The 24,257-nt window shown below is 35.8% G+C and overlaps 1 protein-coding gene across 4 annotated transcripts in view; it reads left to right on the top strand.

Annotated features, from left to right (window-relative positions):
- Positions 1-24,257, top strand: part of SPATA6 (spermatogenesis associated 6) — a 150,782-nt gene that overhangs the window by 18,695 nt on the left and 107,830 nt on the right. For 3 of the 4 annotated variants that reach the window (XM_059898336.1, XM_059898327.1, XM_059898317.1), the window contains exons 2-3: positions 14,228-14,365; positions 15,509-15,557. In XM_059898336.1, coding sequence (XP_059754319.1) covers positions 14,228-14,365; positions 15,509-15,557 — 187 coding nt within the window. Of the gene's footprint in view, positions 1-14,227; positions 14,366-15,508; positions 15,558-24,257 lie in introns of those variants that run through there. The other variant, XM_059898344.1, reaches the window with a different exon arrangement.

Here is a 24,257-nt window from a genome sequence, read left to right as displayed (position 1 = left end):
TTTTGATTTATATTTCCATAATGACTAATGATGTTGAACGTATTTTCATGTGCTTTTTGGCCATTTGTGAATCTTCTTTAGAGAGATGCCTGTTTGTTTTTGCATCATGTATTTTGGGGCTCATTTAAGTACATATATGGTTATATTGTTGTGTCTTCTTGGAATATATTTACCTATGTTTTTAATTGTTACATCATTATAAAATGTCCTTCTTTGCTTCTAGTATCAATTTTTGTTTTAATGTCTAGTGTGTCTGATGTTAGGATAACCACTGCAACTCTCCTTTGGTTACTTCTTGCATAGATTATTTTTTTCCCATGTGTGTCTTTGAATCTAAAGTGTGTCTCTTGTAGACAACATATAATTGGATTATAGTTTGTAATCCATTCTCCTAAACTCTACCTTTTGATTGGAGTGTTTAGTCAATTTACATTTAATGTAAGATAAAGTAGGATTTACCTCTGTCATTTTGCTGTCTTCTCTGTCTTAATGTCTTTTTTGTTTCTCTGTTTCTGCATTAGTGACTTCTTTTGTGTTAACTATTATCAAGTGGACCATTTTAATTCCCTTGTTTCTATTACTATATTTTTTGAGTTATTTTCTTAGTAATGGTTCTGGGGTTCACAATTAACATTTTAATTTTTAACAGTATAGTATGGATTAATACCAATTTAATTTGAATAATACATAAAACTTTGCTTTTATTTAGTTCTGTTCTCTCTCCTCTTCTTTATAATTTTATTATCATACAGATGACATCTTTATACATATACACCCTTCAACACAGTTTAATAATTGTTGCTTTATGTAATTTTATTTTAAATAAGAATGGTTAAATGAGAGAAAATACATTTATACTGTCTTAGGTTTACCAGTGTAGTTCCCTTATTGGTGTTCTTTATTTTTTCATGTGTATTTTAGCTACTGTCTAGTGTCCTTTCATTTTAATATGAAGAATTCTCTTTTTTTGTTTGTTTTAACATCTTTATTGGAGTATAATTGCTTTACAATTGTGTGTTAGTTTCTGCTTTATAACAAAATGAATCAGCTATACACATATATATACCCCCATATCTCCTCCCTCTTGTGTCTCCCTCCCATCCTCCCTATCCCACCCCTCTAGGTGGTCACAAAGCCCTGAGCTGATCTCCCTGTGCTATGTGGCTGCTTCCCACTAGCTATCTATTTTACATTTCATAGTGTATATATGTCAATGCCACTCTCTCACTTCGTCCCTGCTTACCCTTCCCCCTCCCCGTGTCCTCAAGTCCATTCTCTATGTCTGCGTCTTTATTCCTGTCCTGCCCCTAGGTTCTTCAGAACCATTTTCTTTTTTTTAAGATTCCATATATATGTGTTAGCATATGGTATTTGTTTTTCTCTTTCTGACTTACTTCACTCTGTATGAGAGACTCTAGGTCCATCCACCTCACTACAGATAACTCAATTTCCTTTCTTCTTATGGCTGAGTAATATTCCATTGTATATATGTGCCACATCTTCTCTATCCATTCATCTGTCAATGGACACTTAGGTTGCTTCCATGTCCTGGCTATTGTAAATAGAGCTGCAGTGAACATTGTGGTACATGACCCTTTTGAATTAAGGCTTTGTCAGGGTATATGCCCAGTAGTGGGACTGCTGGGTCATATGGTAGTTCCATTTTTAGTTTCTTAAGGAACCTCCATACTGTTCTCCATAATGACTATATCAATTTACATTCCCACCAACAGTGCAAGAGGGTTCAATTTTCTCCACACCCTCTCCAGCATTTATTGTTTGTAGATTTTTTGATGATGGCCATTCTGACCAGTGTGAGGTGATACCTCATTGTAGTTTTGATTTGCATTTCTTTAATGATTAGTGAAGATGAGCATCCTTTCATGTGTTTGTTGGCAATCTGTATATCTTCTTTGGAGAAATATCTATGTAGGTCTTCTGCCCATTTTTGGATTGGGTTGTTTCCTTTTTTATATGGAGCTGCATGAGCTGCTTGTAAATTTTGGAGATTAATCCTTTGTCAGTTGCTTCATTTGCAAATATTTTCTCGCATTCTGAGGGTTGTCTTTTCATCTTGTTTATTTTTTTCCTTTGCTGTGCAAAAGCTTTTACGTTTCATTAGGTCCCATTTGTTTATTTTTGTTTTTATTTCCATCTCTCTAGGAGGTGGGTCAAAAAGGATCTTGCTGTGATTTATGTCATAGAGTGTTCTGCCTATGTTTTCCTCTAAGAGTTTGATAGTGTCTGGCCTTACATTTAGGTCTTTAATCCATTCTGAGTTTTTTTGTGTGTATGGTGTTAGGGAGTGTTCTAATTTCATTCTTTTACCTGTAGCTGTCCAGTTTTCCCAGCACCACTTATTGAAGAGGCTCTCTTTTCTCCATTGTATGTACTTGCCTCCTTTATCAAAAGTAAGATGACCACATGTGTGTAGGTTTATCTCTGGGCTTTCTATCCTGTTCCATTGATCTACATTTCTGTTGTTGTGCCAGTACCATACTGTCTTGATTACTGTAGCTTTGTGGTATAGTCTGAAGTCTGGGCGCCTGATTCCTCCAGCTCCGTTTTTCTTTCTCAAGATTGTTTTGGCTATTTGGGGTCTTTTGTGTTTCCATACAAATTGTGAAATTTTTTGTTCTAGTTCTGTGAAAAATGCCATAGGTAGTTTGGTAGGGATTGCATTGACTCTCTAGATTGCTTTGGGTAGTATAGTCATTTTCACAATGTTGATTCTTCCAATCTAAGAACATGGTATATCTCTCCATCTGTTTGTATCATCTTTAATTTATTTCATCAGTGTCTTATAGTTTTCTGCATACAGGTCTTTTATCTCCTTAGGTAGGTTTATTCCTAGGTGTTTTATTCTTTTTGTTGCAATGGTAAATGGGAGTGTTTCCTTAATTTCTCCTTCAGATTTTTCATCATTAGTGTATAGGAATGCAAGAGGTTTCTGTGCGTTAATTTTATATCCTGCTACTTTACCAAATACATTGATTAGCTCTAGTAGTTTTTTGGTAGCATCTTTAGGATTCTCTATGTATAGTATCATGTCATCTGCAAACAGTGACAGCTTTACTTCTTCTTTTCCACTTTGGATTCCTTTCATTTCTCTTTCTTCTCTGATTGCTATGGCTAAAACTTACAAAACTATGTTGAATAATAGTGGTAAGAGTGGACAACCTTGTCTTGTTTCTGATCTTAGAGGTAATGATTTCAGTTTTTCACCATTGAGAACGATGTTGGCTGTGGGGTTCTCATATATGGCCTTTATTATGTTGAGGTAAGTTCCCTCTATGCCTACTTTCTGGAGGATTTTTATCATAAATAGGTGTTGAATTTTGTCGAAAGCTTTTTCTGCATCTATTGAGATGATCATATGGTTTGTAATTTTCAATTTGTTAATATGGTGTATCACATTGATGATTTGCATATATTGAAGAATCCTTGCATTCCTGGCATAAACCCCACTTGATCATGGTGTATGATCCTTTTAATGTGCTGTTGGATTCTGTTTGCTAGTATTTTGTTGAGGAGTTTTGCATCTATGTTCATCAGTGATATTGGCCTGTAGTTTTTCCTTTTTTTGTGACATCTTTGTCTGGTTTTGGTATAAGCGTGATGGTGGCCTCGTAGAATGAGTTTGGGAGTGTTCCTCCCTCTGCTATATTTTGGAAGAGTTTGAGAAGAATAGGTGTTAGCTGTTCTCTAAATGTTTGACAGAATTCACCTGTGAAGCCATCTGGTCCTGGGCTTTTGTTTGTTGGAAGATTTTTAATCACAGTTTCAATATCAGTGCTTGTGATTGGTCTGTTTATATTTTCTATTCCTTCCTGGTTCAGTCACAGAAGGTTGTGCTTTTCTAAGAATTTGTCCATTTCTTGCAAGTTGTCCATTTTATTGGCATATAGTTGCTTGTAGTAATCTCTCATGATCCTTTGTATTTCTGCAGTGTCAGTTGTTACTTCTCCTTTTTTATTTCTAATTCAATTGTTTTGAGTCTTCTCCCTTTTTTTTCTTGATGAGTCTGGCTAATGGTTATTATCAATTTTGTTTACCTTCTCGAAGAACCAGCTTTTAGTTTTATTGATCTTTGCTATCATTTCCTTCATTTTTTTCCCATTTATTTCTGATCTGATCTTTATGATTTCTTCTGCTAACTTTGGGTATTTTGTTCTCCTTTCTCTAATTGCTTTAGGTGTAAGGTTAGGTTGTTTATTTAAGATGTTTCTTGTTTCTTGAGGTAGGAGTGCATTGCTATAAACTTCCTTCTTAGAGCTGCTTTTGCTGCATCTCATAGGTTTTGAGTCAACGTGTTTTCATTGTCATTTGTTTGTAGGTATTTTTTTATTTCCTCTTTGATATCTTCAGAGATCTCTTGGTTATTTAGTAGTGTATTGTTTAGCCTCCATGTGTTTGTATTTTTTACATATTTTTTTCCTGTAATTGATATCTAGTCTCATAGGGTTGTGGTCGGAAAAGATAGTTGATACAATTTCAATTTTCTTAAATTTACTGAGGCTTGATTTGTGACCCAAGATATGATCTATCCTGGAAAATGTTCCATGAGCCCTTGACAAGAAAGTGTTTTCTGTTGTTTTTGGATGGAATGTCCTATAAATATCAATTAATTCCATCTTGTTTAATGTATCATTTAAAGCTTGTGTTTCCTTATTTATTTTCATGATGGTTGATCTGTCCATTGGGGAAAGTGGGGTGTTAAAGCCGCCTACTATGATTGTATAACTGTTGATTTCCCCTTTTATGGCTATTAGCATTTGCCTTATGTATTGCGGTGCTCCTATTTTGGGTGCATAAATATTTGCAATTGTTATATCTTCTTCTTGGATTGATCCCTTGATCATTATGTAGTGTCCTTCTTTGTCTCTTGTAATAGTCTTTATTTTAAAGCCTATTTTGTCTGATATAAGAATTGCTACTCCAGGTTTCTTTTGATTTCCATTTGCATGGAATATCTTTTTCCATCCCCTCATTTTCAGTCTGTATGTGTACCTAGGTCTGAAGTGGGTCTTTTGTAGACAGCATATGTATGGATCTTTTTTTTGTATCCATTCAGCCAGTCTGTGTCTTTTGGTTGGAGCATTTAATCCATTTACATTTAAGGTAGTTATCAATATGTTTGTTCCTATTACCATTTACTAAATTGTTTTGGGTTTGTTATTGTAGGTCTTTTCCTTCTCTTGTGTTTCCTGCCTAGAGAAGTTCCTTTAGCATTTGTTGTAAAGCTGGTTTGTTGGTGCTGAATTCTCTTAGCTTTTGTTTGTCTGTAAAGGTTTTGATTTCTCCGTCAAATCTGAATGAGATCCTTGCTGGATAGAGTAATCTTTGTTGTAGGGTTTTCCCTTTCATCACTTTAAATATGTCCTGCCATTCCCTTCTGGCTTGCAGAGTTTTGCTGAAAGATCAGCTGTTAACCTTATGGGGATTCCCTTGTATGTTATTTCTTGTTTTTCCCTTGCTGCTTTTAATATTTTTTCTTTGTATTTAATTTTTGACAGTTTGATTAATATGTGTCTTGGCATGTTTCTCCTTGGATTTATCCTGTATGGGACTCTCTGTGCTTCCTGGACTTGATTGACTATTTCCTTTCCCATATTTGGGAAATTTTCAACTATAATCTCTTCAAATATTTTCTCACTCCCTTTCTGTTTATCTTCTTCTTCTGGGACCCCTATAATTCGAATGTTGGTGCATTTCATGTTGTCCCAGAGGTCTCTGAGACTGTCCTCAATTCTTTTCATTCTTTTTTCTTTATTCTGCTCTGCAGTAGTTATTTCCACTATTTTATCTTCCAGGTCACTTATCTGTTCTTCTGCCTCAGTTATTCTGCCATTGATTCCTTCTAGAGAATTTTTAACTTCATTTATTGTGTTGTTCATCGTTGTTTGTTTGTTCTTTAGTTCTTCTAGGTCCTTGTTAAAAGATTCTTGTATGTTTCTCCATTCTATTTCCAAGATTTTAGATCATCTTTACTATCATTATTCTGAATTCTTTTTCAGGTAGATTGCCTATTTCTTTTTCATTTGTTTGGTCTGGTGGGTTTTTACCTTGCTCCTTCACCTGCTGTATGTTTCTCTGTTTTCTCATTTGCTTAACTTACTGTGGTTGGGGTCTCCTTTTCACAGGCTGCAGGTTCGTAGTTCCCACTGTTTTTGGTGTCTGCCCCCAGTGCGTAAGGTTGGTTCAGTGGGTTGTGTAGGCTTCCTGGTGGAGGTGACTGGTGCCTGTGTTCTGGTGGGTGAGGGTGGATCTTGTCTTTCTGGTGGGCAGGACAGCATCTGGTGGTACGTTTTGGGGTGTCAGTGACCTTATTATGATTTTAGGCAGCCTATATTCTAATGGGTGGTGTTGTGTTTCTGTCTTGCTAGGTGTTTGGTGTCAGGTGTCCAGCACTGTAGCTTGCTGGTCGTTGAGTGGAGCTGGGTCTTAGCATTGAGATGGAGATCTGTGGGAGAGCTCTCGCTGTTTGATATTACATGGAGCCGGGAGGTCTCTGGTGGACCAATGTCCTAAACTTGGCTCTCCCACCTCAGAGGCACAGACCTGACACCCGGCCAGAGCTCTAGACCCCTGTCAGCCACAAGGGTCAGAAGAAAAGGGAGAAAGAAAGAAAGAGAGAAAGAGAGAGAGAGAGAGAGAGGAAGGTAGGGAAATTAAATAAAGTTATTAAAATTAAAAAATTAAACAATTATTAAAAATAAAAAATATATTGAAAAATAATAAAAAAAAAGAAAGAGCAAGCAAACCAAAAAACAAATCCACCAATGATAACAAGAGCTAAAAAAGTATACTAAAAAACTAAAAAATGGACAGACAGAACCCTTTGACAAATGGTAAAAGCAAAGCTATACAGAGAAAATCACACAAAGTCCATCTCCTCAACTTTGGGATGATTCGTTTTCTCTTCAGGTATTCCAGAGATGCAGGGTACATCAAGTTGATTGTGGAGATTTAATCTGCTCCTCCTGAGGCTCTGGGAGAAATTTCCCTTTCTCTTCCTTGTTTGCACAGCTCATGGGGTTCAGCTTTGGATTTGGCCCTGCCTCTGCGTGTAGGTCGCCTGAGGGTGTCTGTTCTTCGCTCAGACAGGACGGGGTTAAAGTAGCAGCTGATTAGGGGGCTTTGGCTCATTCAGACCATGGGGAGGGAGGGGCATGGAATGCAGGGCCAGCCTGTGGCGGCAGAGGCCACGGTGACGTTGCAAGAGCCTGAGGTGCACTGTGTGTTCTCCCGGGGAAGTTGTCCCTGGGTTACAGGACTGGCAGTGGCGGGCTGCACAGGTTCCCAGGAGGGGAGGTGTGGATAGTGACCTGTGCTTACACACAGGCTTCTTGGTGGCTGCAGCAGTAGCCTTAGCATTTCATGCCTGTCTCTGGTGTCCACGCTGATAGCCACGGCTCGCACCTGTCTCTGGAGCTCGCTTAGGCAGTACTCTGAATCCCCTCTCCTCACGCACCCCGAAACAGTGGTCTCTTGCCTCTTATCCAGTTCCAGACTTTTTCCTGGACTCCCTCCCAGCTAGCTGTGGCACACTAGTCCCCTTCAGGCTGTGTTCTCGTGGCCATCCCCAGTCCTCTCCCTGGGATCTGACCTCCGAAGCTGAGGCCTCAGCTCTCAGCCCCCACCCACTGAGAGCAGACAAGCCTCTCAGGCTGATGAGTACTGATTGGCACTGATCCTCTGTGCGGAAATCTCTCTGCTTTGCCCTTTGCACCCCTGTTGCTGTGCTCTCCTCCGTGGCTCTGAAGCTTCCCTGCTGCCACCCCCATCTCTGCCAGTGAAGGGGCTTCCTATTGTGTGGAAACTTTTCCTCCTTCACAGCTCCCTCCCAGAGGTGCTGGTCCCATCCTTATTCTTTTGTCTCTGTTTTTTCTTTTTTCTTTTGCCATACCCAGGTATGTGGGGGAGTTTCTTGCGTTTTGGGAAGTCTGAGGTCTTCTGCCAGCGTTCTGTAGGTGTTCTGTAGGAGTTCTTCCACATGTAGATGTATTTCTGATGTATTTGTGGGGCAGAAGGTGATCTCCATATCTTACTCATCTGCCATCTTGAAGGTCTCTGAAGGATTCTCTTTAATAATTCTTATAGGGAAGTTCTGCTAGTGATGGATTATCTGTTTTTGTTTGAGAAAGTCTTAATTTTCCGTCTTTTTGAAGGAGAATTGCCTGGATATTGAACTATTGAAAGTCTTCTTCAAGTACTTTGGATAAGTCATTCCACTTTCTTTTGGCTTCATATTTCTGATGAGAAATTGGCTGTTATTCCTGTTGAGGATTTCTGGTACCTACTGAATCATTTTACTTTTGCTGCTTTCAAGATTCTCTCTTCATCTTTGTCTTTGAACAGTCTGTTTACAATGTGTGTGATTTGGAGTTATTGGAGTTTGTTGGATGTATAGATTGTTTTTCTTTAAATTTCAGAAGTTTTCATCCATTATTTCTGCAAACATTCTTTCTGGTGGTTTCTCCTCTACTTTAGGGCTCCCATTATATCTATGTTGCTGTGCTTGATGGTTTCCTACAAGTCTCTGAGACTATTCATTTTTCTTTTTTCTTTCTGTACCTCAGACTGGATAATCTCAATTGACAAATTTTCAGGTTCACTTATTCTTTCTTCTGCTACCTTATATCTGCTCTTGAGTTTCTCTAGTGAAATTTTCATTTTTTTGTACTTTTCAACTCTAAAATCTCTATTTTTTAAAATAATGTCTATCTATTGATATTCCTTATTTGATGAGACATCTTTGCCACCTCACCATACTTTTCTTTAGATCTTTAGATAAGTTTTCCTGTAGTCCTTTGTACATATTTATAATAGATGATTTAAAGCTCTTGTTTAGTAAGCCCAACTTCTGGGCTTCCTGAAGGACATTTTCTGCTGACTGCCTTTTCCTCCATGTATACGTCATACTCTTGTTTCTTTACATGTCATAATTTTTGTTGAAAACTTGACATTTGAAATAATATAATATGGAACTGTATAAATCAGACTTACTCTATTTCCCAGAGTTTATTGTTTTCTTGCTGTTGTTGTTGCTTTTTGTTTGTTTATTTACTTTCCTGAGTCAATGTCTATATTCTGTAAAGTCTGTGTTCTTTGTTGTGTGTGGCCACTGAAGTCTCTGCTCAGTTAGCTTTATGGCCCTGTAATGACAGGACTTATATTTCCTTAAATGCTTTGAACCAGTGAGTCCCCCAGTCTTTGCTGAGTATCTCTATTGCTGTGTATGTTGGGACATGCTTTCTATGCCCTGCAGGTAATGTACAACTCTGTCTTAGTCTTCACTTCCAACATTTTCAAAGCCTCAAGGTCAACCAGAGGTGAGAGATTAGGGCTTCCTTAAGTAATTTCTAGGTATGCTCATAGCCCTGCACATGTGCATGACCTTCTAAATTGCCAAGAATGTATCATAGCTTGTCAAAGACAGCCCCCCAACACACACACACACACACACACACACACACACACACACACATACACAGTTCTCCAGCTTTGCCTTTTAAGTGTTTTGGTCACTTATTGTTTGCTCCAACTGGCACTGCCTCAGGCATCCATGATGTTAAACAATAGCTGCTTTTTTTTTTTTTTTGACAAATGCCTTGGAGGTAAAGGATGTTTGTTGTGACTAAGCTCTGGTTCAAGTCAAATAAAGAGAAGCCCTATGAATGGGGGTTGACAATTCCTTAGGCGTAGGGCTCTTGGGTAGCTTTATACCTGATTTCCTACAGTGGCTGTAGGGCTGCTAGTTTTCATGGCTACCATGATTGTAAGGGTCTTGGTTGTCAAGGCTATAGCAGACCTGAGTAGAGGAGACTGGGAATAAAGTATGTTAAAACACCACAATATCACTGTTTTTACCAAAATTCAGCTATTTTTCTTGAATAAATGCTCCTCAGATTGTTGCAAACTTCTCGTTAATTTCTAGACCTCTAAAAAGTTGATTTTGACAGTTTTTGTTGGTGTTCTCATAGCTTTTACAGAGGGCTGATTTTTTGTTTGTTTCACATCTGATTTATTTATCTCTCTCTATGATACAAGTAGAGATATAGACATAAAAATATATTGATGAAACATTTGAAGTTGCTTACATTCAGACACTTTACCACTAAATATTTTAGGGTAAATCTCCTAAGAACAAGGACATTCTCCTATATAAATTATAATACAATTCCCCCACACAATAAATTTAGCGTTTATACAACAATAGTGTCTAATTTAGGGCTCATAGTAAATATTCACCATTTGTTACAATAATTTTTTTATTATAATTGACATACAATATTAGTTTCTGGTGTATAACATAGTGATTCAATATTTTTATACATTATGAAATGATCACCAGGATAAGTCTAGTTACCATCTGTCACCATATGGAGTTATTATAATATAATTGACTATATTCCCTATGCTGCACATTAATTCCATTACTTATTTACTTAATAGCTGGAAGTTTGTACCTCTTAATCCCCTTCACCCACTTTGTCTGTCCCCCCGCTCCCGCCTCCCCTCTGGCAACCACCAGTTCAGTTCTGTATCTATGTGTCTCTGTTTTGTTCATTTGTTTTGTTTTTTTTATGATATTTTTCCTTCTGTATCTGGCTTATTTCACTTAGCATAATATCCTCTAGGTCCATCCATGTTCTTGCAAATGGCAATATTGTATTCTTTTTTATGGCTGAGTAATATCCCTGTGTGTGTGGGGGGCGGGGGGGTGTGTTTGTGTGTATCACACCTTCTTTATGCATTCATCTATTGATGGATATTTAGGTTGCTTTCATATCTTGCTATTATAAATAGTGCTGCAATGAACATGGTACATATATCTTTTCTTTTTTAAAAATATTTATCTTAAAAAATTTTTATTTATTTATTTATATTTATTTATTTGTGGCTGTGTTGGGTCTTCGTTGTTGTGCATGGGCTTTCTCTAGTTGTGATGGGGGGGGCTACTCTTCGTTGTGGTGCACAGGCTTCTCATTGCGGTGGCTTTTCTTGTTGTGGAGCATGGGTCTAGGTGCGCAGGCTTCAGTAGTTGTGGCACATGGGCTCAGTAGTTGTGGCTCGCAGGTTCCAGAGCACAGGCTCAGTAGTTGTGGCTCATGGGCTTAGTTGCTCCATGGCATGTGGAATCTTCCTGGACCAGGGCTCGAACCCGTGTCTCCTGCATTGGCAGGAGGATTCTTAACCACTGTGCCACCAGGGAAGTCCCCATATATCTTTTCAAATTAGTATTTTCTTTTTTTTTTCAGATAAATACCCAGGAGTGGAATTGCTGGATCCTATAAGTGGTTCTATTTTAGTTCTGTGAGGAACCTCCAATATACTGTTTTCCATAATGGCTGCACCAGTTGACATTCCCACCAACAGTGTGTGAGAGTTCCCTTTTTTCCACATCTTCACCAACACTTGTTGTTTCTTGTCTTTTTGGTAATAACCATTCTGTGGAGTGTGAGGTGGTATCTCATTGTCGTCTTGATTTGCATTTCTCTGACAATTAGTGATGTTGAACATCTTTTCATGTGCCTGTTGGCCATCTATATATCTTCTTTGGAAAAATGTCTATTCAGCTTCTCTGTGGAGGGGCTGATTTTGGAGATATTTGCTATTATGAAAATACTTTTTCTATGTATGTCTTAATCTTTAAAATTGTATTTTTGCAGACTAGCATATTGTGTTTTGCTTTTTTATCCAGTTTAATAATTTCTGCCTTCTAGTTACATTACTTAAGACATTTACATTCATGTAATTATCCATATGATTGGTTTAAGCCAACCAGTTTGCTATTTATTTTATATTTGTTCCGTCAAATTTTCTTTAACCCTTCTTTTAATGCCTTCTTTTTGGAACTTTCCATGGTATTCCTTTAAGGAAAGGCAGAATTTATAGAAATGTGGATAAGGAAAAATGTCATGTCTTCTTAAATATACTACAAATTGGAAAGAGACTCAGTATTTTCCAGTGAGGACAGTTAGAGCTGTGCTGTCCGATAGAAGTATAATTTGAGCCAAGGATATAATTTAAAAATTTCCCCTACCTACATTAAATAATTAAAAGAAGTGATAAAATTAATTTTAACAGTAATTTTATTTAAGTCAGTATAAGTATTGTCCTTTCAACATGTAATTAATGTAAAAGTTGTTAATGAGATTTTTACACTTTTTTTGTAAAAATTCTTTAAAATATTTTTGAACAAGTCTTCAAAAATCTTCAAAATCTTGTATTTTACACTAACTGTCCAACTCAATTTGGACCAGCCACATCTGTAGACATAACACAGACTTAGAGGGACTCTAACAGGTTTGGTTTAAATGAGGCAGAGTAGAAAATGAAGCTGATGGACAGAATGAGATTTCTGAGGGCCTTGATTTTAATAATCAATAGTGAATTATTAGGACAAAAGTAGAAAATAGAATAAGGGGTAGATGGAGTCAAAATAGCTAGCATAGAAAATAATCTTAACTGCTGTATACAGAGGGAAATGAAGTCTTAGTCATTTATTCAGTGCAATAGTCTATATTAAGATGGTAGATGATAGTGGTTTTCATTCTGATAATAACTATAGCTAGTATTTATTTTTTTATTTTATTTTTTTTATACATTTTTATTTATTTATTTATTTATTTTTGGCTACGTTGGGTCTTTGTTGCTGTGCGTGGGCTTTCTCTAGTTGTGGCGAGTGGGGGTTACTCCTTTTTGCGGTGCACGGGCTTCTCATTGCAGTGGTTTCTCTTGTTGCAGAGCATGGGCTCTAGGCGTGCAGGCTTCAGTAGTTGTGGTGCACGGGCTTAGTTGCTCTGTGGCATGTAGGATCTTCCCGGACCAGGGCCCGAACCCATATCCCCTTCATTGGCAGGTGGATTCTTAACCTGTGCGCCACCAGGGAAGCCCACTAGTATTTATTTAATGCACTGTCAGGCACTGTTCTAAGCACTTTGAATGTATTGTATTGACTCATTTATTGTGTGACTCTAAGTAAGTAAATCACCTTCACTTTATTGGGGCTCTATTGTTTCCCTATATAAAAAATTTGAAGCTGTACTAGATAATTTCTAAGCTGCTTCTTAATATGGAAAGTCTGTGTTTTTGGATACATTGATGAGGAAATTAGAATTTCTGTCCTCAGGGAATTTATAATCAAATAAAAGAGGTGAGGTGTACCCACTTCATTAAAATGCATAGAGACAATAATTAGGGCCTTAAGAGAACTATAAAATGCTGTGAGAATTTAAAACTATTTACTTGAATATAATAAATTCACAATAAATGTTTGAATTAGATTGAATTGAATAGTGGTAGTTGGTGAACAAGAGAAGTTTTGTATATGGGATGGCAGTTAATGTAAGCCTTGGGAGGTAGAAGTAGATGAGGAGGAGATGGCATGGAGTAGAAATGAGTAGTACTCTGGATAATGGAAGAATGCCAGGCAAGAAAGTAATGTGTGTGTTCAGAAAACAATAGCAAATATACTTTGATTGTATTTTTAGGAGGTGTCAAGTAATATTGCTATGTGATAAGTTGGATTCAAATCTTGGAGAATCTTCAATAGCCTACTAAGGGTATGGTTGATCACTGACAATGAAATATGGCAGGAACTGGAGAGACTGCGCTATGTATTTTTTAGAAACCCTACATCTTATGCCTATACTTTGTGTCAGTCCTGAGAATAGTTAAGTGCAGTTTTATATTTAAAAAATATTTCATTGGGCTAGAAACTTACAGTTCACTTGCTTTGAAAGTTTGTCATATTTCTTTTGATGAGGGTGTGTATGGGCTGCGACTTAGGGTGATACAGGTCAGATTTGTGCTTTTTTTGGTATTTTTTTTGTCCTCCAGTATAGTGCTTTATTTCTGCTGAGTCTTAATCCTTCGTGATTAAATGATGCTGAAAAGTTTATGTCAGCATTCTACATAAAGTGGGAGCCTGAGGCTTACTGTTTAAAACTATTAGTGTCTGTCCCAAGAGCCAGTACATAGAGCTTCCAATGTGGCACAAATAACCAAGTGGAGAATCATAGATTTCTCAGAGGGATGGAAGTTATAAAGGCATTTCATTTAACTCTGTAAACACTGGAATCTCTTTTTTTTTAACGTGTGCATATTTTTATTAGCTTAGCAGACTAGTGTTTTTATGTAATGTTTGGTAAGTTTATTTTAGTACAGTAGTTCAGGGAATTCATGAAGCAGTCACATTCATCTGTCTAATTTCTTTCAGGTAACTTGCCCAGGAGTGGTGCTGAAAGACAAGGAGGACATCTATCTTAGCATCTGTGTGTTTGGCCAATACAAAAAGACACAATGTGTCCCAGCCAATTTTCCACTGGTCTTCAATGCCAGAATGGTGTTTGAAAAGGTTAGTTCAAATATCCAATCAAATGTTAACAAATAAAAAATCAAAGTGCTTCCAAATTTTGAATAACACATATTACTATTGTTGACTATGGACTTTGATTTAATTCAAAAGGAGATTTGCAACTTAAATCTGGAAGCTTGAAAATAAATATGCATTATATTATACATTGAATCAGTTGCCTCTTTTTCATGATGGATCAGTTTACTTCTAAAATTGTCTTAGTGGTCTTTATGTAAAATATAGCACCTTGAATTCTAAGTAATCATTTTCATAAAAGAGAAGGGGGGGAGATATTAATAGGTAAGAATAGGTCATATTTTGCTTATGGCTGTCATGTGGTGCTTCTTTCTATAAGTCTCTTTTCTTTTTTCCCCCTGAATCTGATGCTTTTGGGTAATTATTACCAATTGTATTTCTCACTTTTTTCTTTCCTTCTCTCCTTGTCTACTTCCCTCTTTCCTTCCTTCCTTCCCTCCTTTCTTCCTTTCCTCCTTCTTTCCTTTTTCTCCTTCCTCTTCTCCACAGATAATTACTGAGTACCTGCTCTGTTCCATGCACTGTTCTAGGCATTGGGTAAACAAAACAAACATGCTCCCCTCTTGGAGCTTTCATTGTAATAGGTGAAACAGACAATAATCAAGTAAATATCATGAAGAGAATAAAGGGAGGGTAAGGGGACAGAAGGATTAGGGGGATTGTTTATTTTAAAGGGTGGTCAGAGAAGACAATAACATTGAAACTGAGCCTGAATTATGAGACAGTATCAGTTATTTAAAGGTCTAGGGTAAAAACATTCTAAGCAGAGGAACAGAAAATATAAAAGTATCTTGTTGGGAATAAACTTGATGAGCTGGAGGAACACCAAGAAGGCAAGTATGACCATGGTAACAAAGGGAGGACTGCTAGCAGATCAAATGGGAGAGGGAGGCAGAGCCAGCTGTAATTTTTGTTTGTTGGTAAAATCTTGTATAGTGATCATGGGAAGCAGAGAGGAAGTGACAGTTCTCAATAATGTCAGAAGTTTCTTTGGTTGGGAAAGGAATATTTTGGGAATGAGAGGGAAAACACAAAAACTATTTCATATATGTCTTCCTTTTACATTCTCTTCTCTATCCTGCTTCCCTCTGCCTTCTCTCACTATAGGTGTTCCCTGAAGCAGTAGACCCTGGAGATGTGGTTGCACAGCTTGAATGTAAGTTTTTAACTTTTAATTTCTGATTCTAAGAGATTTTAGAATCATGCTCTTTAATCCTGAGTTAGATAAAAGTCAAAAAGGGTCTAACAAGAACTTAAAAAATCTTGAGGTGAGAATTTTTTTACACTTTTTAGAATTTTGGAATATACCTGGAAATAATAAAAAATACGTGTGCTGCAGAGAGGTGGGGAATTTTTCCTTTTTCTGTGTTTGATCTGTGAATAACAAAAAGACTTACCTGAACTATTTATTGATTAAAATGATATGGGCTGTTAATGATGTAAGAACTGAGATTCATGTTAGGTGGGATTTGGCCCTGCAAACAAAAATATGTCTTTAACCTCACTGTGTTGCAAATCAAGAGAGTAAATAATAGAAGATGGAAGTAATAGTAGCTTAAAATATATATGCTTTTGCATTTTGTATTATATGCAATATGTTAATAAATTATTTGAAAGTGAGTATTCAAGGCTGTGGTTAACAGTAAATTCTTCAAAGTACTAGGGATCAACTATAAAGAGATCCAATTTTTTGTGAGAGCAGCGATGCAAAGGTATACGTTTGGGAATACGTTATTCGAGCTCTGAGTATGAAATGAAAAGCTCTGTTATTTATCCTTGTAATCAGAAAGGGATTAGGGATTACCATATTGGTCTAATATATAATTGTGGCTCAAAACGCCAACAATATTGAGCATCATCAATGTCAACTGTCCCTTCCATACCTTTTGCACCCCGTTGGGACTCTAGCAATATAGAAACGTGCAGCCTGGAACCATGCTAGAATCTGGGCATATGGGTAGAAATAAGGCTGGCTCATTGTTTTACCTTCAGGGAGTTAATAGTTTAAAGAATTCTTTATGACTAATGTCAATATCGTATTTATTTTTTATAGCTGTTCTTGCACTTGGTATTCTGTCTTCCACTATGGCAGACTAGTGAGGTGGCAACTTGGTACCAGTGCGTAATGACTTTTAATTTTCTTGAACATCTTGTTCAGTATCTGGGAAATTGTGTATCTTAGAAAATATGAAGATAATTATTTCCCTTATCATTCTGAAATTCTTTTGTTAAAAAACATAATTTTTCCTATTTTATTTGAAATTTAGGGTCTCTAAGAGTACTTGGTGGTTATTATTATTTGTGATCTTTCTTGTCTTGATTTCCCTGATTCAGTTTTTCTCTTAGGTTTCCTCCTTCATCACTGGCATTCCACTTTTTGGTATCTTTCTCAAATTCCTCTGGCTTCACTTCTCTGATCTCTTTTTACTTAGTTTCTACTTTCTCCTTATATGATATTCTCCAAAGACTTGGCTTCATGTTTTACCTATCTTCTGATGACTTCCACAGCAGTCTTTATCCCTGATCTCTCTTGTAAGCTTTGGGCCCCTTTTCTTTTACTTTTATTTTCCTCTCAGCTTTGCAGTTTTTTGTTGTCCCCTAACCTTATTAATATGAAAAATTAAAACTATACTAAAAGTGGAAAAGATGGAATGATGAAGCCTCATATACCTGTCAGCTTCAACAGTTTTTGACATTTTGCCCATTGTATTATATGTTTACCCTGCCACTTAAAAAAATGTTGGAATATTTAAAAGCAAATTCTATGCATACATTATTTCACTGCAAATATTCTGACATGACCTCTAATTGATAAAGGCTTTTTTGAAAAAAATATAACCACTACATTGGTATCATACCTAACAAAATTAATAATAATTCCTTAATAACATCGAATACTTAGTCATTATGCAGGTTTCTCCAGTTGCCACCAAAATGTCTTTATACAGTTGGTTTGTTAAAAATCAGGATACCATCAAGGTGTGGTTCACATATGTATATGGCTCTTTAGCTTTTAAGTTTATTTTTTTCTGTAGTAGTGTCCCTCACTTTTTTTTTCCTCATGCTGTGAATTTGTTAGAAAAATCAGGTCCTTTAGAATGTCCTACAGTTTGGATTTGGCTGCTACTTCCTTAAAGTGTTGTTTAGCTTATTCATCACTTATATTATGTAAACTGATAATTAGACCTAAAGGTTTGGTTCGATTCAGGCTTATTTTATTTTTTTGGCAAGAATCCTTCATAATTGGTGCTCTGTACTTATTATTGCATCATATCAAGTGGCATATAATGTCTGATTGTCTTAAGTTTAGTGATATTAAGATTTATCTTTTGGCTCCAGGCAGCATCAGCCTGATTCATCCATGATAAACCTAACCTCCTCTACAGCCTTTCATCGAACAGCTTCAGCATTCCTTGAGACCCGTCTTTTCATTAGGGGTTACCAAATGTGATTTTTCTAATGCTGTTAATTTTTTCTATATATGTTAGCTGGAATTCTTCCATAAAAGATATTTTCCTTATCAGCAACGTGATGACCCTGAAATACTGTTCTTATAGGAAAGGTAGTGCCATCTTTCCTTTCCTTACTTTAAAAGCTTTAGTGAGGTATAACTTACATATCACAAAATTTACCCATTGTAACTGTAGTTAAGTGATTTCTAGAAAATGTATATAGTTATGAGCCGTCATCACAATCCAATTTAGCATGTTTCCATCACCCCAAAAGTTCTGACGCCTACTTGTACTCAATCTCTATGCCCACTTCCAGGCCCCACAACCACTGATCTATTTTCTATCTTTGTATATTTTTCTTTTCTAGAAATGGTATATAAATGGATTCTTATAACATTTAGTCCTTTGTGCCTGGCTTTCTTTTACTTGGAATAATGTTTTTGAGGTTTATCCATGTTGTTCTACATATTAGTAGTTCATTCCTTTTTATTTATGAATAATATTCATCTTGTATGGAAAAATTTTTCCCCTTCCATTCACCATTTGATGAACATTTGGATTGTTTCAAGTTTTGGGCTATTATGAGCAATGTTGCTATGAGTATATGGATACATGCTGGGTTGTATCCTAAGTATATGTTTAACTTTTTAAGACACTGTCAGTCTGTTTTCTAAAGTTACTGTACCATTTTACATTACCACCAGCAACATATGAAGATTTTCCATATCATCCCCAAGACTTGATATTGTTAGTCTTTTTGGATTATATAGATGTGTAGTGGTATCTCAATGTATTTTTAATTTGCATTTTAATACTGACTAATAATGTTGAGCATCTTTCCAAGTGCAGATGAGCTATTCATGTAACTTTTTCTTATAAAATGCTTGTGCAAATATTTTGCCCATTTTTGAACTGGGTAGTTTGTCTTCTTACTGAGTTGTAAGATTTTTTTGTTTTTAAAAATATTCTAAATATAAGTTCTTTATCAGATATATGATTAGTAAATATTTTCTCCCAGTCTGTGGCTTATTTTTTTCATTCTTTTAATGGTGTGTTCTGAAGAACAAAAGTTATAAAGTCCAGGTTATCAGTTTTTTTCTTTTATGTATCATGTTTTTGGTGAAGTCTGCCTTACCCAAGGTCACAAAAATTTTCTCTTTTCTTCTACAAATTTTATAGTTTTATCCCTTACATTTAGGCCAATGGTCCACTTTGAGTTAATTTTTGTGTATGTTGAGAGGTAAGGATCTATTTTTTCTGTGGTAGATGGTACAAATGCTCAAGGAGATTCAAGGACCCCCTTAATTGGGCAGTCTGATAAATGGTCAGATACTTGAGTAACCTCAGACAAAATGCTTAGAACAGTCCTTGGCACACAGTAAACACTTAAAATGTCCCTTGTTTATTTTTATTGGTGGTGTGTTATTATTATTACTCTTAATATTGGGGAACTGCCAAGTTCCATTCATACCATATTGCACCCCAGAATCACCAAGCTTCTGGGGAAATATATATTTATGATATATAAATATAAAGTGATATTAAGGGCCAATGACATTAAAAGCCAGATAGGGCTATTTTACATTCATAGAGAAGGCATTCTCTTTAGGGAAATGGTTTTAATCCTGGAATCTACCAGACTAAAATTAATTATGACTAAAGCCATTTCCTGGGAACCATTTTCAGGCAAGAAAGAGAATGAAAAGTTTTCTACTTTATAGACTACTCTGTTGAAACTGGATTTTCATCCTTTCTCACTGAAGGTTTGTAGATTTTCTTCTACAGACACACACACACACACACACACACACAAACATACTCTGTCACACGTACACAGTACACTCGACCCTTGAACAATGTGGGTTTGAGCTGTGCAGGTTCACTTATACATGGATTTTTTTTCAATAGTAAATACTACAGTACATGATCTGTGGTTGGTTGAACCCGTGGATGCTGAACTGCAGATTCGGAGGAACTGCAGATATGGAGGAACCATTTATATGGAGGAACTGATATGGAGGGCCGACTATAATCTATATGCGGATTTCAACTGCAGGAGGATGGTCACCCCTAGCCTCTGCATTGTTCAGGGGTCAGCTACATACTGCCACAAATACACTGCCTGAAAAGCTCTTCCTACAGATATGGATTTGCCTGCTCCCTCACTTCTCTCCAAGTCACTCCTCAAATTTATCATTATAATGAGAGATCTTTTCTCACCAAAGTATTTAAAAATAGCTCCCCCTTTTGGTCAATATCTCAATCTCTATCCCATTATCTTTAAGGTTATTATATCTTCTACACCAGAATACTTGGAGAGTAAAAGAGTGTGTTTTTAGTATTTCCACCAAGGCAACAGCTGTGAAAAGGGTACTGCTCAGGGCAAATAGGGATGAACGGTCCTCCTGTTTTTCTTCCTAGCACTGACATATTATTTATTTTTTATTTTCTCTCTCATTAGAATGATAATTTCATAAGAGCATTGACTTTTCCTTTTTTGTAGCTGCTGTGTGCATATGACAATACTTGGCACATACTAGGTATTTGACGTTCAAGGAGTTAAATAAAATATCATAAATGCATCATATAACTGCCTCTCATTACTGTTTTCATGAGTGTTGGAACTGTCCTACTGAGAGATACCTGTCTGTAGTATATAATCCTTTGATTAGGAAATGTATTTTGTATTTGAAAATTTGTAATATAGTAATAGCTGCTCTGGCTTCATTCTCTTCACCGTTTGGATAAAGAGAAGATACGATCTTTATTTATATTGCAGTAGATTACTAGCTCTCCGTATTGTTTTCTCTCGCCTGTAGGGAAAAATAGCAGTTTCATTATAGCCCCTGCTTTTCAGCTTCTGGGAATTAGTGCTTACCTGGTGTCTGGGGTATTCAAAATGCTTTCAGGTGAAGATTTGAAGGCTGAGAATAAATCCTTCAGTGTCTATGAATGAGAGAGTCCCTGCCTCAGTGGTCAGGAGAGCTTGTAGGACTCAGCATTCATATTTTAAATCCATGATGGCAAATGCATTCCCAGCAGTTCGCCCTTGCAGTTAGGGCAGGTAAATAGGCATTTATTGGAAATTGTTATAGCAATTACTCTTGCTGGTACAGAGTGTTAATGGCATTCTGGCACTCTCTCTCAAGGTGTTTATGGTAGCTTTTGATTTGCTCCATGTGACTAAGATTTCTGGAGTACTGTAGTACATTTACTTCATAACTTACATTGAAAGTACATGTGAAAATGACAATTTTTACAGAAGAAGGAGGGAAATTGTCATTATTTAGTTATAAGAAAGAGCAACTGTAAAATGGGATTAATTATACTGTATGTTCCAGGAGATGTAATTTACATGAACCTACTATTTGGTTTCCAGGAACATTAGTTCTCTAAAAACTTTTCCATTAATAATTTAAGGTCTTTTCTTTTTGAAGTATTTTTGCCAAAATATATATTTTTAAATATAAAAGAATAGAAAATTGTTTATAGAAATTAGGAAATAGTTTTCTCTTTAGAAGTTAATCTATGTTCTTGTGATAAAATATAAACTAATTAAACCCAAGCAATTACTTTTCAGGCCACTTCTTTACAGTTGAGGAGTTTCAATAACAATTCTACCTGTACTGTTTATTTCATTACTTCACTTTGTGTGGCAGTGATTCATTGTGTCAATGGTAGATTCAGAAGGTATATAGTATATTGACACAAATCTTAAATTTGTTTTCTATTTAAACCCTTTTTTTTTAAACTTTATACTCTTCTTGAGATCACTGATACTTCTGAGACCACTGATACCTTTAGCAAACTTATTGGAATTAAAAACTATATTTGGAAATATATTTTGTTAGCAGCTGTGTTTATTTTACTTTCTTCACTATAAATTGTTCACAGAAATAATACCTGGCAATACTAAACACCCATGTAATATTTTGATGGACGTTTTATTGGCTATATTATGCTTGTGTTTGGCCCGTTCCAGAATGATTCTGGCTAGTGTGGGGTACTTTTGTTTCACTTATATCCCTTCTAAAAGGGCTATTTCCTTCTTTGGCTTTATTTTTAGCCTTTTACTTTCCTTTATGAAATGGTTTTTGTTTTTAATATTTATCTATCTATTTGAAAAGAAAGTGGAACTTTTTCTTCTGTCCAATTTACAAGTACTGAATTTGCAGCGTCAAAGCAAGGCAAGTTCTTCAGACTGGAAAGGGTAAGCACATTGTGCACATGGTGTTAGAACTTTTCACCCAGAGAACTACCAGGCAATTAATTTTATTATTCTGTAGGACTTGCTCTCAGACAAGGTATATACATACATATATATGCATATATGTAAATATTAATGTCTTACCTTAAGTTTGGTTTTTACTTATATTGGAATTATATTTTTAATTGGTTATAGAATTATTTTATTTTTCTTTATAGCAGAGTTACATATAGTCTACAGAGCTGATTGCAAACTGCAGTCCTGTAACATCCCTATCCTCTATCATTTCCTACTCCCTAAGGACTGCTTTTCTTTTTTTAAAAATTGTTTTTCTTTGTATTCACCTACGTGTCTCCAACATGCTTATACTGCATTTGAAACGTTTGATTTTTAAATATTGGACATTATTTCTACTTTCCCTTATGGAAAATGAGGATTTAAATACTTTCCATATGTTCTCTCTGTGCTCTCAAAATATATACATGCCCATTTTCTGTCTTTCTCTTCTCTTAATACAGTTATATCATAATTTTAGATTATATTGTTAAGATCATGTAAAAAGTATTATAGCTAAACCATGTGGTATATATACTATCATACATTTTCTGCAAGGATTTTGTTTTCACTTTAACTAATAATTACTTTCTCTCCTTTGCTTAGTTTTATAGTTTTAGTTTTTTTGTTTTTGCTTAACTTAACCCCAATTCTCCCTCAGGTATTTACATTATTTTCTCACAGTTTAATGTTCTTTCACTTATGAATCATTTCTGTTTTTTTGCCTAGAGGCCTAAAATTTTTTTATTTATTTTTAAAGTCTAGTGATTTTACTAGAATATGTCCTCAAGTTGCTTTTTATGGCTTGGTACTCTTAGGTACAGTGCATTCTCCTTCATTTGTAGTTTGTAATCTTTTTTCATTTCTGTAAAGTTTCATGAACTATATATACTGTTTAATATTTATTTTCTTTTTTTGCCTTAGTATTTTTCATCAGGGTCTATGTTGGATATTTTTTGCATGTTTAGTATTTGTTATTTTTACTCATATTTTAAAATCTTTTTGTTTCTTTTTGATTAAAAAACCTTTTTGTTCTTTTATTTTTTTTAAGATACTATCTGTTGTGATTATTTGCTTTTGTTTTAGTTTAATCTTCATTTCTGAAACAACTTCCTTCTCTATTTCTGCTTCTTTCCTAAGTTATACCATCTTCTGTGTTTTTCTAAATTTGATTTATGTAGTTGCTTAATATCTTATATTACTTCCTTCATTTTCAAGTAGTAGATTATAGTTTTTAGTTATTTTGCAAGCATGTCTTTTGGATGCTTTCACTGTAGGAAATTTTTTCTTTTGCTCACTATTATTATCTTTTAAACAAGAACTTGGTATGTGTTTGACTGTGATCCTTTTTCTTTGCTCGTTCTTAATTTAGATTTTTTCCCGTGAATTCTTAGAAGGAAGCGTGATTTAGGATAATTTTTTATAGCTTCACCAAGCTCCCTTGTGTAGTGTTCAAAGTATGGTGGCTTGCTTTCTGGGATTTTCTGCCTTTGTTCCATTCCACTTTTGTTAGTTTTCTTCTGCTGTTGTTTCTTTTTCTGGGTTTTCTCTTTCTACGTTTTTATCCTGTTTATTTTGCATTCTGTTCTCTACAGTTTTTCCTGGTTTCTTGTGCCCCATCCTGTCTAGGAACCCTGGGTGTTCAGTTTCTATAGTTCTTACAGGCTACCAGACTGCTTTACCACCTTTGGACCTTACTGTTCTCTTTTGAACTCACCCGCTATTGGAATGGGCAAACACCCTTCCAATTTCAACTGCTTTTCTCAGATTGATCTACTGCTTCCTACTGAGTACCAGTTGGGTATTTAGGGTATCTCTTCCCAGGTCCTTTAGGTACTCCCTTACTTTCTTCTGCTTCTGCTGCATAGATAGATGCTGATACCTCACAGGTTTTGTGGTTGTTGGTGGTTTGTCATCATCTGCTTTATCTTAGGGTTTGTGGAGATATCTTGTCATCTTATTTTATTGTGAATGTTGTCTGTAGTTTTCTGCTGTGTAATTGCTGCATATGTTTTTATGGAAGGGAGGTTTGGAGAGACTTGAAAACTCTTGTCTTCGCTTTTATTTTGTGTTTTGTGTTTTTGCTTCTGCCTTTCATATTTCATCAAATTATTGGCCATCTGTTCATATTTAAGAGTAGAAG

The sequence above is a fragment of the Balaenoptera ricei genome, chromosome 1 (assembly GCF_028023285.1).
Source record: "Balaenoptera ricei isolate mBalRic1 chromosome 1, mBalRic1.hap2, whole genome shotgun sequence".
Taxonomy (NCBI): domain Eukaryota; kingdom Metazoa; phylum Chordata; class Mammalia; order Artiodactyla; family Balaenopteridae; genus Balaenoptera; species Balaenoptera ricei.
The sequence above is the reverse complement of the archived record's forward strand: the minus strand, read 5'-3'. Positions and strand labels throughout refer to the sequence as shown.